The sequence below is a fragment of the Pseudopodoces humilis genome, chromosome 1, assembly GCF_049639895.1.
Source record: "Pseudopodoces humilis isolate 2021_Gansu_Grassland_sample_001 chromosome 1, ASM4963989v1, whole genome shotgun sequence".
NCBI classification, from domain to species: domain Eukaryota; kingdom Metazoa; phylum Chordata; class Aves; order Passeriformes; family Paridae; genus Pseudopodoces; species Pseudopodoces humilis.
The window spans coordinates 38577440-38594662 of record NC_142200.1 but is presented as its reverse complement, the minus strand read 5'-3'; the positions used below and the strand labels follow the sequence as shown (position 1 = coordinate 38594662).

The window sequence follows — 17223 nt, the reverse complement described above, 5'->3', positions numbered from 1 at the left end:
TTCTGACTTCATCATTCTCATGCAGGCCTATTAGAATTAATTTTTGTCACAGTAGATTTACAGCATGGTATCATGAATTGTGTAAAATCCCATGAGTAATGCAGGGCAACCATCAAATCCTCTTTTCAGACTGGAATATTTTTAGCCTGTAGCAAATCAATGCTACTGATTTCCAAGATTTGTAACAAGAGCCAGGAATTTACGAGGCACAAAGCATTCCAAGTCTGTGAATTGTTTGTGCATTATAATTGTTCCAAGAGGTGCAGTAACTGTTTTGGGTTGCAACTGCCCAAGAGTGGAATTCTTGTCCTAAGCACAAGAAGCAGCATGGGATTCCTTATGTTTCTTGAGTATCTTTGCATTTTATGAACATTTTAATCACTTTGCAGTAAAAAAGTTGTGGTTTTAGATAGCTGGAAGGAACTCTAGTTTTCAAAGTTACAGGTGAGAAGTTAGGTAACTACAGTTGCAGAAAATTGTATAGGCAAGTTCTCAAAAATATTTATCATACCAAAGCAATTACTTTGTTATAGTTCTTTCAGGCACTGAAAGACAAGTGTAATTAAATTATTAGGCAGGTAAACTCTAAATGTTTGCCTGTTGCTTTATTTTTGGGGTGTGGTTTTTCTTTTTCCTTTCAGAATAACTTGCTCTCAGTCATGACGAGGAATACAATAAAACCAGCCATTATTATGACAGTAATGCCTATTCTAAATCACTATGACCATTCCAAAGTCATACTACTACTGTTAGAGGCACTGCTGTAAAAGTCATGCTACTCCAGTTCTGAATTTCTTAAATAATTGATTAACCAAATGTTATAATCTTTACCAGTGTTAAATTTCCTGTGATTCCAGAAGTCAGTCCTTATTTATTATAAAACTTTGTACTGGATTGTAAGTCCTTTGCAATTCCTTGTGTGAATATTTCACACCAGTTAAGAGATCAATGCTAGTGGATCATAATTCAGTTTTGGTGCTTTAGTTACCATGTTGATTTAAGTATAGGATAACCTGATGATCCAACCAGCTGTATAATTCCTTTTGAGTACAACTTTTAAGAAAAAACTGCTGCTGGTGGTGTTATCTTTTGCATCACCATCTAGTTTTGGTTTGATTTTGTTTGTTTGGGTGTTTGGTTTTTATTTCCTTTGATGTAAGGGCATCCAGAGAAACCCAATACAATATTTTAATCAAGCAAATAAAAAAGGAAAAGACTGTAATACCACTATATATCTTTTGCAGCAGAAACATCCACAGTGATTCATTGGGAATTCCTCAACAAATTCATGTTGGTGGCATATTAAAAATTCTTCTTGTAGTCACATGGAAAGTTCTAATGTGAAAAATTTGGGAATCCCTGGAGGACACTGTATATTGGCAATGTGTAGGTTCATCTTTTCAAATTTGGGACTTGTAACTGCTTCTTGTGTCAGAACAGACTATAAATTTCTGGCAGCAACAATTCCCTCTTTTGGAGAGAGTTCTATGGTCAGTGTTCCCATTATTGAAAAGCAGTGTTGCAGACATCTGATGTTTGTAAATTTCACTTTGGTTAAATTACACAAAATTTAATTCCTTTACCCTAATAGAGTCTGTTTTTTTTGATATCTCCTGTGCAGAGGTGTCATTTGACGTCTCTGCATATATGTGTATTTCTCTTAAGGGTAGATGGAAGATCACTAGGTGCTGTTCTAAAGTGAAGCCTGTGTTTTACAAAATCATATTTGCTCAGCCATTAGAGCTGTGAAATTTATTCACAAAGTGCAACTGTGTTGCTATTGTCTCATTCATACAGAGCATGCCTTGATCCAAATGGCACTGCATAAGTACTGTTGGGCAAGGCTATATTGAGGTGATTTTTGGGGTTTTTTTGTTTGTTTGTTTTTTGCAGTATTTAGTTGATATTTAAATTGAAGAATGTTAATTCCCTGATTTTTTTTTTATTTTAATTTGAAATGAAAATTGTATTCCCAGACACGTGAGCCTGCTAACAATGTCCCAACACACGGCATTAGAGGAGAAATTCTACTTGTTTCTAAATGTCAGACTAAGGAACCAGAAATGTCAATTTAATGGTCAAAGTTCTGCACCATAGCATCCTTAGTCTGCTCCAGAATACGTACAAAGAATATGATGATAGCACGAGTGAGAGATAACTTGTTCTTTTCCAGCTGATTCTTGTAGCTCAACTAATCAGTACATTTTGGTCTAGACAAGAAACATAAATCAATCTTTTCAGACTATCTCACTTGCCATGAAAAAATATGACCTCCCTGCTGTTATGGCCTCCTTATGTGCTGAAGTTACAACAGCAGCTGGCAGTTTCATGTCAATTTTCATCTTCCACTAACGTTCTGCATTTCACAGAGGAAATGAGAAATCCCCAAGGTGGTGAGTGTCCCCTTCCTTCAGATGATGAATGGAAAGTGTCAATACTGACAGGAAATGCAGGAACTGAAGCAAGCGTTGCTCTTTGGATATATGGAGACAGAGGATTAACTGGACCAATAACTCTTGGCAAGGACAACAGGAAGCAGATGTTTTTTCCCAGGCAGGAAGATGAATTTCAGGTAGCTAATGAAGGCTAAGAACATTATTTTAGTAGGTATCTTTCCAAGGATTATCCTGTCATGTGAAAAGAAGAAATGGGTTTTTTCCTGTGTTTACTGCATAAAATTAATCTGTATCTAATCTCCATGAATTCTGTGTTAAATCAGCTTGTTATTTATAGTAAGCAACAAAAGATATAATCTTTCTTTTAGACCTCCTCCCTCAAGAGGAGAAGACCAAATGGCACAACCGCAGAAGTAAATTGATTTCTTTAAGGCTATTGATTTGAGACTAGCGTTAAAAACTATTCATTCTGAAACAAACCATGTCTGATAAAAGACTTGCATATTGTTTAGGGATCTTTAGCAATTAAATTTTCCAGCATTCAGTTTTCAAAGCATACTATAAAATGTATGCTATGGAAGTTGTTCAATTAAAGAAGAAAACCCATTTTAGAGCTGCCATATTATAAGTGACCAAAATTCCAGAAATGTTTACCTGTGAAATAACTAAAAGTCCAATTAAATCTATGTGCTACCATGTTGTGAAAACACAGGGTTTCTGCTTTTATTTAAGAATAACCCCACCTCTATTTTAATAAGGGAATAATGTCCAGGTAGGCTAAGAGGAAATTACCAAAGGAGATAAGATTTCTGTTTTTCTTAATTCTCTGTTTGAGATGCATCTAACACTGCTGTCTTCAGTAGCTAAAGCACAAGTTATATGATTCATGATTTTTTTCTGGACTCATGAACTCTTCTAATGCAATCTTAGCACAATCCAAGATTGCTACTGTCAATGATATTAATAATAATAATAATAATAATACTGTCTATGAATAGGGCATAGGCAGGGAGATAACCTACTATAATGTTAATTTTCTAAGCATATAGGCTATAGATTATGATCGACAGGGAATCCTGTTCTCCTAATTAGTAAATAATTTATAAGTGATGGAAAATGGCATGTTTGCAAAGTTAATTCATATGTTCAGAAGAGATGGACCAGTTTTTCTTCTCTACAATGGATGTGGCCCATTATGGCTGTGTGCTGCAGATATTGATCTTGTGTGAGAGCAGGATCTTTCTCTCAGCACCTGGGGCTACTACTAGGATTTTTTACATCACATTGACACTAATGCTTTCAGGCATGAAACAGCAAATGCCACTGAAGTGCTTTTGGCTCTTTAATCTGCAGTGGATAAATCCACAAAGGAAAAGCAATGAGTAAGGGCTCCTTCTCCTCCTTTTCACTTTAAACTTTATCCTGTACTTGTTTAACAGGATAGGTCTTGAAATGACAGTAGGAATTTAAGACATAAAAAAATGTTATACCTTCTTCTTACCATTTCTGTCTTTGAGCATCTGTGTTTTCACTGATATATTCTAGAACAGAGGATACCAAATTTTATTTTTAAAGCAATCTGTTTAATCATAGCTCTGGACAGGAGTTTTAGGAAGAAAGTGGCTTCTGAAACGCTGTAATAATCCAGAAATTAGGAATCAGTTTGAAGTTCTTTAACCTTTCATTTATCAGTAACATGTGCAACTATGAAAAATTCGAGTAGAACCAACTTAAGAATTGAAAACCATTTAATATGATTTCATATGACTCACCCATGTGAGTTTTCATTACCTGTTTAATCATTCTAGAGATGGTGCATGAGAAAAATCAAGACTACCAGAGCGTTTCTTCTGGAAGACCTATGCTTGTTTTAGGTAGAAAACACTCTTGCATTCTGACTTAGTCTACTACATTTTGTTTTGTGTTGATACATGAAATTCATGCAACCTTTTTTCTTTGTTAACTAAATGTCTGAAGAGGGATTTATTGGAATAAACAGAATAGACACAGTAGCCCTATATGTGCAGGGAACACCAGCTCTGTGAATGTGAAGACCATATCCCATACTACTTGAGAAGTAGGTTAGTTCGTTTGTGAAATGGCGGGAAAGACAACAGGGGTTTTGTTCTGCATTCAAGCTGATTTAGTCCCATACTTTACTGCTGTATTAATCCCCAAGTCTCCAGGTTACCTCCAGTAGAACTACTCTTAGAGGGGAATATTATGCAGCATAAGCAAGGATATGACTCAGCAGAGCAAAGCAAAACTATTTTCTTAAGCCAATGGAAAAGAAAGAAACTAAAATGTCACATCAGTGTTGCAAGCCTGGTGTTCACGTTTATTTGGTTAATGGAATTCAGGTTGATGTAACAACTATGCCAATACAAATAACATGTGTGAAAGCCGCAGATTCTGTCTCAAACAACCATTCAATCTGTATTTCAGTGTTCAGGAAATTCAGAGTGAAAGTTTTTTCTTTAGCTAAAGCGTGGCAATGCTGTGACTATAACATAAAATTTTCTTGCAAAAAGATATAAAAGCTGATACAGGAAATGAGGTAATTCTGATGTCTAAAGTGAGAAGAGTGCTTTTGTTAATAAAGGTAAAGTATGAGTGGATAATATACTAGTAGGTGTTTCTATGAGAAAAATAATACAAAAAAAGTACAAAAATAATTTTTGTACAATTGAAATAGCTTTTTGGATGTAAATGGTGAAAAGGAATAGGCTGTTACCAACCTTTTATGAACACAGTTATTATTTGAGAAATAGCATAATAACACATTTCCTTTCCTAAAGGTACATTACATATGACCTAAAATTATTTATGCTTACTTTAAATAGTGGTTAAACTTTAGATGAACCCTAGATAAGTGAGGGTTCATTTAAAGTTTTGAAGATAGGTTGCATAGAATAGTTTTTACAAGTAAGAGCACACATAATGCTTGAAAGTGCACATGAATGCAAATCATAGTCAGAAGGCAAAGATGGCATCAGTGACTTCTGAAGTTTTGTAGATGTTGTCAGCTTTTGGGAGCTATTCTTTAAGGTCTCCAAAATTTCATACCCTTCATGTTGATATATTAGAGTTTGTGGTCATCTAACTGTGCAGAATTATGAAAGATTTGTGACTCGTAGTCAGAGGATGTAATTTTGTATTGCTCATTGCTCTTACGAACAACCCTCACCAACTTTTTTTACTCCTGAAACTTGGAAGAGTTCAAATACCTGCCAAATCTTCTCCTGGCAAGAAATGTGATTCCACTAGGCTGTAATTTGGTCAACCTGGGGATCATACAGTAATCTGCTTAGTCAAAAGAGAAGCAGTGTTCTCTCTGAATTCTGTAACTTCAAATCTACAATCAAATATCATGTTTTGTTCCTGAGCACTCAGATACTACAATGGTTCAGATAAATTTAGAATCTATTGAAAAGATAAAGGTGTAATTTTATGTAGTAATATATTGTACTATTCTAACTTTATTCAGGTTAAAATGAACAATATTGGGAATATCTACAAGATAAGAATTGAACTTGGTGGATTACCAAATGAACAACCCGAGTGGAACTTACAAAGGGTGAGACTTTTATGGTGATTTTGTTCCCATTTTATTAATTTTTACATGAACTAAAGGCCCATCTTTTCATAAAGACATAGGTTTATGAATCAGTAAATGCTGGTTTGGATAAGTTCTTACTGATTTGTATTCTAGGATTGCTTTAGAGATGGCAAAAACACTGATATAGTTAATCTCCTAAGGGATGAAAATATGCAGGATTATTTTGCAATTATTCCTAATTCCTTCAGACAGCAATTTTATTGTAATGATGTGTTTGACCAAGTTTTGCTTTTTGAAAATTTGCCATACTCTTTGGTATTTCTGTACTCTTCAGTGTGTGTTAGGGAGATTCCAGCTTTAAATTCCAGCTCTGAAAATTTGAAAATGATGGAGCAACAATCATTCCATGACAACAACTTGCAAGGAATGAAAAAAATTTGCTGAAAGGTAAACGAAGTAAGTTATAATAGGCCCCACCATTCCTCATAATTATGAATATTTTCAGGGAAAAGAAAGCTGCCTTTTTTTTTTTTTATTTATTTGGTGAATTAATTCTTCTTTTTTGTTTTGTTTTAATTCTGTTTTTCTTTTGATATTTAGGGATTTTCACCATAATAAATTTGTTCTAAATGCTTGCTAACACTGACACTCATGTAAAATTTATTTCAGAACTGGAATAAGAATTCTTTGTCTGTTTCTTATACTGAATTTGTAAAGGAGACAAGTTTATTCTTTTTCATTTGAGTAATCTTAAAAAGTTTGATTTAGACAATCAAAAGTAGGCAATAATATTGGATTTTACATTAACCCAAAGGTTTTAACTGAGACTGTAGTAAAACTGAATGTGAGTATAAATATTTTAGTTGCTCAAATGATTGCAGGAATCTCACTTTCCAGCCTGATGGTTAGAAAATATTTCTTTAACATTTTGTTCCAAATTTCATAGGGTAAGCCAGGGATTTCAAAAACTTCATTTCACATCAAGAAATGAATCATGTTGGAAGCTGTGTTTTTCTGAAAAAGTAGTTAATACATGCAACTATTATGAATCAGCAGGGGGGGCTCTGCCAATAAATATTAGAGATTAGGAATCAGTGCTGCCTAAGTATTTCATGTTAGAATAAATACATGTTTTGGTGTTGCAAACAGTATTCACTTTACTTTAAATAATATTTTATTGGAAAAGTCAGATAAAGACATCTATTGCCCTGATTCCCTAAGTGTTAGAATTTGGATGTGAGTAATCGTTGTTATAATTTTGTTTGCAAGGCTTATGCATATTATATACACACTCAAAACTACAACTGCAGAAAGATAATTTATGATTTCCTTTTTCTAGTCAAAAACCTCTGGAAAAACCCTGTAGTAAGTATTGTAATTCAAGACCTACAAAAACTGCTTTCATAAAAGAGAATAAAGAGTGCTGTAATTATAGTAAACAAGGCAGCTATCTTACTGTACAGCAGGAAATAACTCTAGAAATTGGAATTCTAACCATCTTAAGAATATAGAGGTGGTGCTGGTACACAGGTTGTTTTTTGTTTTGCTGTAGAAGAGCCTAAGATAATATAAATTGATTTAAGATTCCATTGTATCCTCTAATTGTCAAATTTCAGAAGGATGTAGATGATGAGTTTCATCCTGTTTTCATTCTAAAATAAAAAAATCTGTGTCCATCTTTCTACATCTTACAAAAGCTCAGTGTCATGTAACAGCATCTACCAGAAGGTTTTCAGTCATCAGTCCTCCAGGCAGTGTTACATAGAGATGGTTTACCCACTGAAACCAGACTTGGTGACATTTCAAATGGCAAACCCACAAATTTCAACTACAGATTTGTTTGTTGCACAGTAGTGGCCAAAATAAAAATATTTTCAAGCTGCAATTTTGTATGTCATATTTACTGATTGTGTTACTGTCTTCTGAGTTGTAAAAAAAAAAAATAAAAAAAAATTATATGTTTTGCTGTTGAGAAGCAAAGCACTGGAACTGAGTCACAGTTGAAATTGCTTCTCCTTCAGGTGATATTGCAACATCTAAAGAGCAAGAAAACATTGAATTTTCCAGCAAACACATGGTTATCAAAGAATCGTGATGATAGAGAATTTCTGTATGAACTTCCAGTAGTGGAAGCTGGAAAACCTATCTATCCAAGTATGTGTGTACACTTATTTATATATTGGTTACCTGGTTTTCAGTATTAATGCCAACCAAATTGTGGTCCTAGCAATCTTAAATGCAAATAGTTTGACTGATTTCTGGAGAGTATCTTCCAGAAAATTAATTGCATATCAGACTTACTGTCATCATTAAGCTGTAATAGTGGGTAAAATTAATTGTGATTACACGTAACTTGCATTTTTTTCTTTTGGTTATTTTTGGAAGTTGTTTTATACCATGTTTATGTCCACACTGGTGACTTGGAGCAAGCTGGTACAGATTCTGCAGTTTATTTGTGTATCTATGGAAAAAGAGGGGATTCTGGTCTAAGACTTCTGCATAAAACTGGTGTACCAGTTTTTCAGAGAGGAATGGTAAGTCTGAAAAGCAATTTTCTTAGCCTTATGAATATAGCTAAGTAACTGTATACGGTTTATACAGGTTCCTAATAATAACAATAATAAAGCAAACCACATAAGTTTATCCAAATAACTTTTAAGAACTAAGGAAAATATATTTCTACTGACCCAGGGATTAATAGGATGAGTGAAAACATAGGCAGGAAAAGGGAAATTATTTGAGGGCCTACCCTCAGATGGTGAGAAAAGCTGCTTATGAATTTAAAATATTTCCTTTCAAAGTATGATGAGTTATAGTTGTCTCCAAATGAGTATAAAGAAATTGTTCCATGATTTCAGATCTTAGTAGGTCTGTTTGTTTTGTATTTCTTTTAATGTATAATAGTAAAGTATTGTGATTAATACAGGAGAGACTTAAAGTAATTTTTCTCTCAGTTTATTACCTTCAAGCTCTTCCAAAAGTAAAATATACATCATCCTGATTTTCAGCAATATGGTTGAATTTCAGGAGCTACTGAATTTAATGTAAACTCTGCCACTAGTCTTCTTGTGACCTTCTTTTGAGCCTGTTTCTTCCTTTGTGATCTATTGAGGATTAACACTTGTATGTGTAACCAGTGGTATCAAGCTGCTAGTTGAACACTTAATTGCAAAATGAAAAGCAGTACCTAAAATGCTAAAGCTAGCCATAACCTACTGGGAAACTTTAAATTAATCTATACTGTTCTAAAATATAAATATGTTATGCTGTTACTAATGTATGAGAGATAAAGTTCTATTCAAATTAAAATGTAGAATTTAAGTGGAATTTTCTGGGGGGCATTATTTTAGCCTGATTGATAGTCAGTTCAGCATATTATTTACTCTGGGGCTAAGGGGAATGGTTCAAAGTGCACTTTGTTATGGAAATGCGTGAATAAGACAGTAGATTGTTTGGAGCAGCAGAGCAGGGACTGGGATATATCATTTGTATAGGGATAGTGGAATGCTGACTTGAACAACTTGATTTCATCCCTGCCATGACATTCTGCATTATAATGGGCAAATTGCTTAAATTAAAACTTTCCTGAGTGACCACGTTTTTCATGCTTATGTATTGCTGCATAACCAGTTTAGCTTTTCTGAGCAACCATAGCTGTAACTGAGTTCAAATAGAATTCTGCTCTGCACCTAGTAAGCTCTTTGAAATGTTAAATATTTCAGTAAATTAACCCCTCTGTTTCTCAGATGAGCACCCACACCACTTTGCATCTTTGACAGCTTTTGGCAGTAAACTCTGTGCTTTAACTATGTAGGTAAATTGAAATATTATGCAGATGGTCTTTCAAGAAAGAGATTAAGCAGTTGCAGAAAACCAGGGTGCTATGGGAGATGTGCAAAGGTGAAGTCACTGGGGAAATCAGTTCTGTTTCACTGAGCTCTTTGGGTAGTTGCAGTAAATAATGCATAGAGTCATAAAGATAATGAAGATAAAAAGAGATACTGAAAATCTGTCATCCTCCTGAGCACACTTTGAGGCAGGAATCTTTCAGAGAGAATAGCTTGTGATCATATATTATCAATACACAAGGGATAAGTAATCTTGCACAGGCAGTCTCAATTCTGCCATTTGCTGAGGACTGAGAGCTTTACAGATATGAATTTTCTAGTGTATTTCTTTCCTTCATTTTCTTTTTACTGAGAAGAATGATCTGGACCATTACGTTTAGAGACAGAAAGCTGATGCTTTTTCCTGGGACAGAAAATTATCAACCTGAACCTGATCAGCTTCATGCTTCTATGAAAACAATCTTTTCCAACTATAAGCACAAGCCTAGATGAATAACAAGGGGAAAATGGCATGTCAGATTTCAGTTTCTTTCAGTAGAATAAAATGTAAGTAGAGGAGGTGAAACCAAAAAAAGAAAATGATGAGAAGGTCTGTTTTAATGTAATATCAACAAAGGAAATAACAGCTTTATGTTTTTCTTACCTAGAGAAATGTAAAAGGCAAGGTTTTCAAACCATGCTAAAGGGCTGTGTGCAGCATTTTGGATGATGGCTGTAAAAGCCCAATTTATCTGAGATTATTACTTCATCCTGATTTTGACTGTGTTTTCTTATTTACTGTGACACTTCATCAAAAGACATTTAACTCTTCAGAGCCAAACTCTTTGAATACAGGCCAGCTGTCGTTAAAACAGATTGAAATCTTTGTACATTGTGGGAGTTGATCAGGCTTTTAACACACTTCAGTTTTTGGACTGCCTTATTTGTAGCAAATTGCAGAGTACTGTCTCCTCTGTCTCCAGGTCAGTGTTTTTGAAGTGGAAGCTGTATCTCTTGGGAAGCTGCAGAAGGTGCTGTTGCGCTGTGAGGCCAGTAGCAAGTCCCAACATTGGTATTGTGATAAAGTCATTGTCAGAGAAGCCGAGAACAACTCAGAATATGTTTTCAATTGTGAAAGGTAGTTTTAACAACAATATTAAATATTTTTCAATGTGTATCACTAAAAGTATTATGTCAATTGATGTATTAAATGTGAGTTTTCCAGGCAAAGACATTTTTTATTATTTCACAGTTTTATAAAATCCACAAAATATGTTGTTCCAGAACAGATTGCTTGAATTGATGTTCTGTATGGTCTGTAGCAAAGTTTGAACACTTATATCGAGTCTGTGTTCCTAGATTTTAGAGTACAGCCTTATCCTACAGGATAAGTAGTACAGCTCAGTGCTGTGAGCGTGATTTACCTTTCACTAAGGAAAGATAAAGAACCTGAAATGTTCTAAATTAAGTGTATTTCTAAATGTGAAAAAAACACAGATTTTCCATCCAAAACTAGCATTTCATTCTCTTTACAGCATGGCCAGACAAATATGATTCTCAGAACTATTTTGCAGATGTTCTGTTTCAGTTATTAAATGAGCATCTTAAAAGTCAATAGAAAAATACTTCATTTTGCATATTTTAGAAAAAAGTGGTAATCCCATGTTTGGAGTTTTCAGTTTACAGTCTTGTGGGTATATGCATGAGTCAAGTGAAATAAAGAAAGTGAAGAGAGACAATATGACTATGTGACAAGGCAGTAGAATAAATAATATTTAATTAATCATATTTAATTAATGCATGTTGCTTAGTTATTTTGTCAGGATTTTAATGAATATGTTCCATAACCTTGGAAGCTTCTTGCAATTCTTGGTGTCACATCCTCAAAAACAGGAATAAAGATGTTTTCTCACCTTGATTGAGTCTCTAAATCTAAGATTTTTTTTCAGCTAGTAAGATGCTTATAAATAGTAGTAAAAGACTGAGGATTTCTCTGAGTAGATTTGGTTGTGGACCAGCTGCTGCTGCTAGCTGTATTTGCTACCTTTCTAAAAAAATATAGGTGAAATTTTCTTTGTGTCATAGCTATCTCTAGTGAGCAACATGGCTTAGGCAGGGCACTTTTCTGTATTATTCTGTAATAACTAACACCAGCTGTTTATCATTCTATGATAGAGAGTGTTAAAAGAAACAAGTGTTTCTATTTTAATGTCTAACTTCTCTATAAGGAAACCCTTCTGCTGAAAAGGGATTAAAATAAGTCAGTGGTGGGGATCAGGTGTAGCTTCTATGTTTGCCAAAATGTGCTCTATTCAAGGAGGGAGGTTTTTGCTCTTCAAAATCTAATTCAGTAATATTCAGCCTCACATTTATTTTATTTTACATAGCTATTTTCTGATCTAGGACATGAAAAAAGTTCTGTTTCTTCTCATTTAGCCAAGGGAGCATAAGCATTTTATCTGTCTTGAAAACCTGATATTACTTTCTGAATGTCTAATAGTTTCTACTCGATTTCAGTTATACAGTATTTACTAGTTACTGATACCTTTTAGCATCTGGGATTTCAGAAGATACCTGTGCCATCAGTTTTTAGCAGAAGTGATAGAAATAAGTAATTTAGTAAGAGAAAATTTATTTCTTAGGGATCAGCTCATATACGAGTTGGCCAAGTAATGTTTTAAAGACAAAAAATAGGAACATTTGTAAGTTGGTCTGGACTTTCCTTGCCCAGCTTGTACTGGAATCCCAACAGGCTTCATAGGAGACTGAATGATTTAGGTCATTCCTGGAGAGTCCATGGAAGTAGACTGAGGAAATAAAGACTAAAGCCCAGAAGATTGTTGCATTTCTTTTCTGGTAAAAAAAAAAGAGCTGATTTTTTTGCCAGGGCAGAGGAAATAAAAGTGTTGGTAATCCATGTTCTGAATGAAAAGTTTTCAAAATTATACATAGCCTAGAGCAACATTACTAGGAAACCTTAAGAATGTTTTCCTTTATTTGTCCTTTTTTAGACTCATTTACCTGTCCTCAGTTTATAGGAGGAATAAGAAAGAGAAATGTTTGGCTCTATCTTTTTTTATTTTACACTGAACTGTAGTTTTAAGAAATATTGCAATAGATACATACAAATTATACTTGCATCTCAATCCACAGTACTGAAAAAAATGTCCTGTGCTATATTCTTCTGTTAAGCTATAGAAACAAGTACAGTAGTGCCATATGAGTCTCTTAAGCTGATACAAGTGCATCACCTACATACATCTTACACCTCTATACCTCTTACTTTTGCACAAAAGAAGTTTCTTCATTGAGTCAAATAATTCCTACTTTAACATAAATCAAATACTAAAATTTTAGGAGTAGAGACCCTTTGCTGTTAGGTGTATTCAGTATGAAAATCAGACACGGACCATTCAGTTATTTGGCAATATAAATAAAAATTGATTCCTACTGCTTTCTTATTTTCTTTCTTATTCTTAGGTGGCTTCCATTTATGTCTCAAGGTAAAATCCATTCAGAAATTGAGCTGTACCCTCAAGGTAAGATTTATTGTAACTTTATGAAAGTAAGAACTGTCATTAGTAATCCTTTTCCTCTGAAGAAATCTGGGCAGATTTTGCACTGTAAATATCAGAGTTAACAATTTTGTAGCTTGCTTTGCTATATTTCTGGGAGAGAAACACAGTTTATATAATTGCTATAGGTGATAGTGAGAAACTAATGAGGGAAAGAATGAGAGAGAATTTTCTTGCATTGACTAGAAAAACTGAATGTCTTTTTGATCACTTTTTTCAAATCTTTTCTATAATGTTAAAAGATAAATCCTTTATTAATGGATTTTTTTTTTTTGCTTTTTGACAGAGTTTGAAAAAAATCAGCAGCTGAAAATGCAAGAAGCAAATGGTAAATGCTGCTCTTGTTTTCTGATTTTAATGAAGAATGTTTCTGCTTCAGAACTAATTGCTTTACACATTTGTTGCCATTTGTATTTATTTTAAAACATTAATTATAGCACACTATTTGAACATTTCAGTAAACTCTGAACGTCACATTTTAATTTAAAAAATAAATAACTTTGTTTATGCTTCCTTTTTATTCTGTCATTTTTCTTTCTGCTTCTTTAAAAAATTCCTATTTTTCTAGTACTTATTGGTGATCTATGTAAATTTCAGATTTTTATAGTTAACATTTTAAAACATGATTTTTTTCCCAGTCCTATCTATAGTTTTGTTCTCAACAATAGATTTTCACTTTCTGTTTTACTTGTGACTTCATATTTGTTCAGGTTGACGTTTCTGTCCTGGTAACCAGAGCAGATTAAATTTAATTTCTTAATAACACATTAGAATTTCTCAGCTGTGAGAAGTGCTTCATGCTGTAGGTTGAACAACGATCTAGGCGACATTGTGAGAAAGTTTGAAAATGGTTATTCAAAATCTGTTTTATCAGTCAGAATATCCATGAAGAACCAATTACCTTGTCCTAAACCTTGTTCCTATTGCAAGTCGTTGACGATAAAATTTTTGCCCAGTTGTTTTAGAAAATTTATTAAAATCCACACTGTTATAGGCTTTCTTTTGAGTCAGAAGTATCTTTGTCCTTGCTTTCTATGTTTTTTTCAACAGGCAGTAATTTGCTCTCTGTTCATCACTCTTTGTGCTTTATCTGCTCCGCACACTTCGCTTTTGCACCTCCCTGCCCTGAGAGATCCTCCTTTCCAGAATTCAAATTGGTCTGCTTAGTCCTTTCTGCACCTACAGCTGAGTCTCTGGGCTGTGTCATTTAAGCTGTGCAAAAGTCTCAATCAGAGTAAGGCAGTCAAAAGTGTATGCAACAAATAGCTTCTGGTTTGGGACACCCAGTAAAACATGGATCAGTGGGAAAGAGACTTGAAATTGTATCCTACACCTAGAGGGATTGTTCCAATTCCTGGTTTAGTGGTTGACCTGAGAGCTTGTTTACTGTCCTTTTTTTTCCCATAAGCTTTCAAATATATTGCATTTTTTTTTCTGTATCACTTATATTTAAAAAAAGCAGAGCTGTTTTTCTAGGAAGCAGAACTTTCTAATGTATTGTAATGTTTCTAATAATATAGAAAATAAAAAAAAATAAAAGTCTAGACAGTCATCTGTGGTAAGATAGCATTCTGATGTCCCCAGAACCCCAGGAGATAAATTGCATCTTTCCTCTATGTATGCTAAAGGAAAGTTATGTCTTAACACCATTATCTATATTCTTTTCCTCTCAAAGTGTGCTCCTCTTCGATCATTAAGGAACTATTGGTACTCTACCTCATCAGAACAATCCAGCTTTTTATGCCAACAAGAATTGTGTTTTTGTAATTCTTACTGTTTCCCTTTTCTATTTGAAAGCATGCAATACAATGCAATAAGGATTTCTGGCATCAGAGAGATTAGAAATTTAAGGACTCTTTTCCTATACCCATATTGTCTTTCAAACACAAGTCTTTTCTACTTCCATAAAAGAGGAACAAGCCTCAAAGTCAATATAGAGGAGTTCAAAATAGAACTCTTTTTGATGATGTTTTTTGGGGAAATTTGATTCTCTAATTTACCTTCAGAGAGGTAGTTGTGTGCAGAATAATTTACAGATAATAAGCTTATACTTGGGAGGTAGGAGCTGAACTAGCTAGAAAATAGAGCCTCAATAGCAGCAACTGCATCATTTCAGAACCCCATTGCTTAACAAAAGACAGGCTTTGAGAGGGTAGTACAATAGAAAGGGCCATCAAAGCCACTTGAGGCACAATTAATCAATGAACACGTCAAAAAGAAAATACATTTTACCTACTTTAAAATGAGTGTTTGTTTCTGAATGATATTTGAAATTTTAGGAGAAGTAGTGGGTCATATTTTGCTCTTTGTCTGCACCATTCTTCGTAAGCTCTTGTAAATGGAATTGTCCTTATTTTCCAGTCAAATGATTCAAAGGAACTTTGTCTTTAGGAAATTAACAATATATTGTTTGAAAATTGAAAAGGCTGAGTTTTCTATAAACAAGCTCTTTTTCTATGGGGCAGGGAGCCCTTGCCTTATGCTCTTTGTTTCCACAATGTAGAGGCTTTTCACTCTTCTAATTGATATTTATCCTTTTGTTTTCTGGTGCTATGATTCTTTTATCAAGAAAGTGAGTCTATAGAGAAAGTTGTGAAGATGGAGATTTTCAGAGGCACAAAAGAGTTTCTTACAAGCTGGAGTCTGACAATTCTTAATGAAAATTGGGTGATTCACTTCCTTTATGGAATTGTAGAATAGTTTGGGTTGGAAGAAATCTTTAAAAATATCTGTTACAGCCCCTGACATCAATAGGGACATCTTCCACTAGACCAAGTTTCTCAGAGCCCCATCCAACCTGGCTTCAAACACTTCCAGAGACGGGACATCCACAACTTCTTTGGGCAACCTGCTCCAATGTCTTACAATCCTTACAGTAAAAAAAGTATATCCTTCATGTCTTATCTAAATTTATTCTCTTTCACTAAAACCATTCCCCCCAACATTACTACACGTCCTTGCAAAAAGTCTTTGCTTTTCTTTTAAACCCCTAATATATTGAAAAGCCTAACATATTGAAAGGGTCTACCTGCCTGGAACCTTCTCTTCTCCAAGATGAACAACAACCCTTTGTCACAAGAGAGAAACTCCAGCCCCTAATCATTTTCATGGCCCTTCTCTGAGCCTGTTTCAACAGGTCCTCCACATCCTTCTTTTGCTGCATCTGGCCCTGGGAGAGCCCAGAGCTGGATGCAGTACTCCAGGTGGGGTCTCATCAGAGCAGAGTACAGGGGTACGCTTCCTTCCCTCAGTCTGGGGCCAGGTTTGATTGGGCAGAACAAATGAGTTGTTGCTGCTTTCTGAATTCCCAGCTGTGTAGTTGTGTGCAGTTAAAATTCTGTCAACTTCCCAAACCAGACATCAGCCAGACCTCTAAAGACTTGGAAAACAGGAAATCAAGCCTCTTTCTCCAGTTCAATTTCTGTGGGGCAGATTACTGAGAGATAATGAGGCTGGCTCAAGATAAATACTTCTGTCAGACAACAGATTTAAATCATGCAGTCATTACCAGACAGCTTTCTACTAAGAAAACTGCAGTGTATGCTATGGCATTTATTTATAAGATGACTGTGGGCTGGTATTTCATTTATTGTTTTCCTTGAACAGAATGAATTTAAGTCGCTGTGTGGAATTTCACGCAGACAAAAGCTGCAATCAGTGACGGGTGGAGAAGCATGCAATCCCATCTTTTCAGATGTAGAAATGCATTTTAAAATTATGAATTGTTCTTTTTTAAAATAAGATTTATATTAATCTGCTTTTGAATATTTAAATTTGTTTATATTGTATGGGAACAGAAATGACATTTTAGTGTCAGGGAACTTTATATAAAATAATTTTCTAATGAGTCCTAATCCAGTTCAGAA

General features: G+C 34.5%; 1 protein-coding gene across 1 annotated transcript in view; it reads left to right on the top strand.

Moving 5' to 3' along the window:
* The window catches only part of RP1 (RP1 axonemal microtubule associated), a 204109-nt gene that overhangs the window by 80412 nt on the left and 106474 nt on the right, over positions 1-17223 (top strand). Inside the window, exons 20-26 of the mRNA XM_088065349.1 lie at positions 2370-2572; positions 5884-5973; positions 7977-8109; positions 8341-8489; positions 10766-10920; positions 13263-13321; positions 13644-13685. Coding sequence (XP_087921475.1) covers positions 2370-2572; positions 5884-5973; positions 7977-8109; positions 8341-8489; positions 10766-10920; positions 13263-13321; positions 13644-13685 — 831 coding nt within the window. The remainder of the gene's footprint in view (positions 1-2369; positions 2573-5883; positions 5974-7976; positions 8110-8340; positions 8490-10765; positions 10921-13262; positions 13322-13643; positions 13686-17223) is intronic.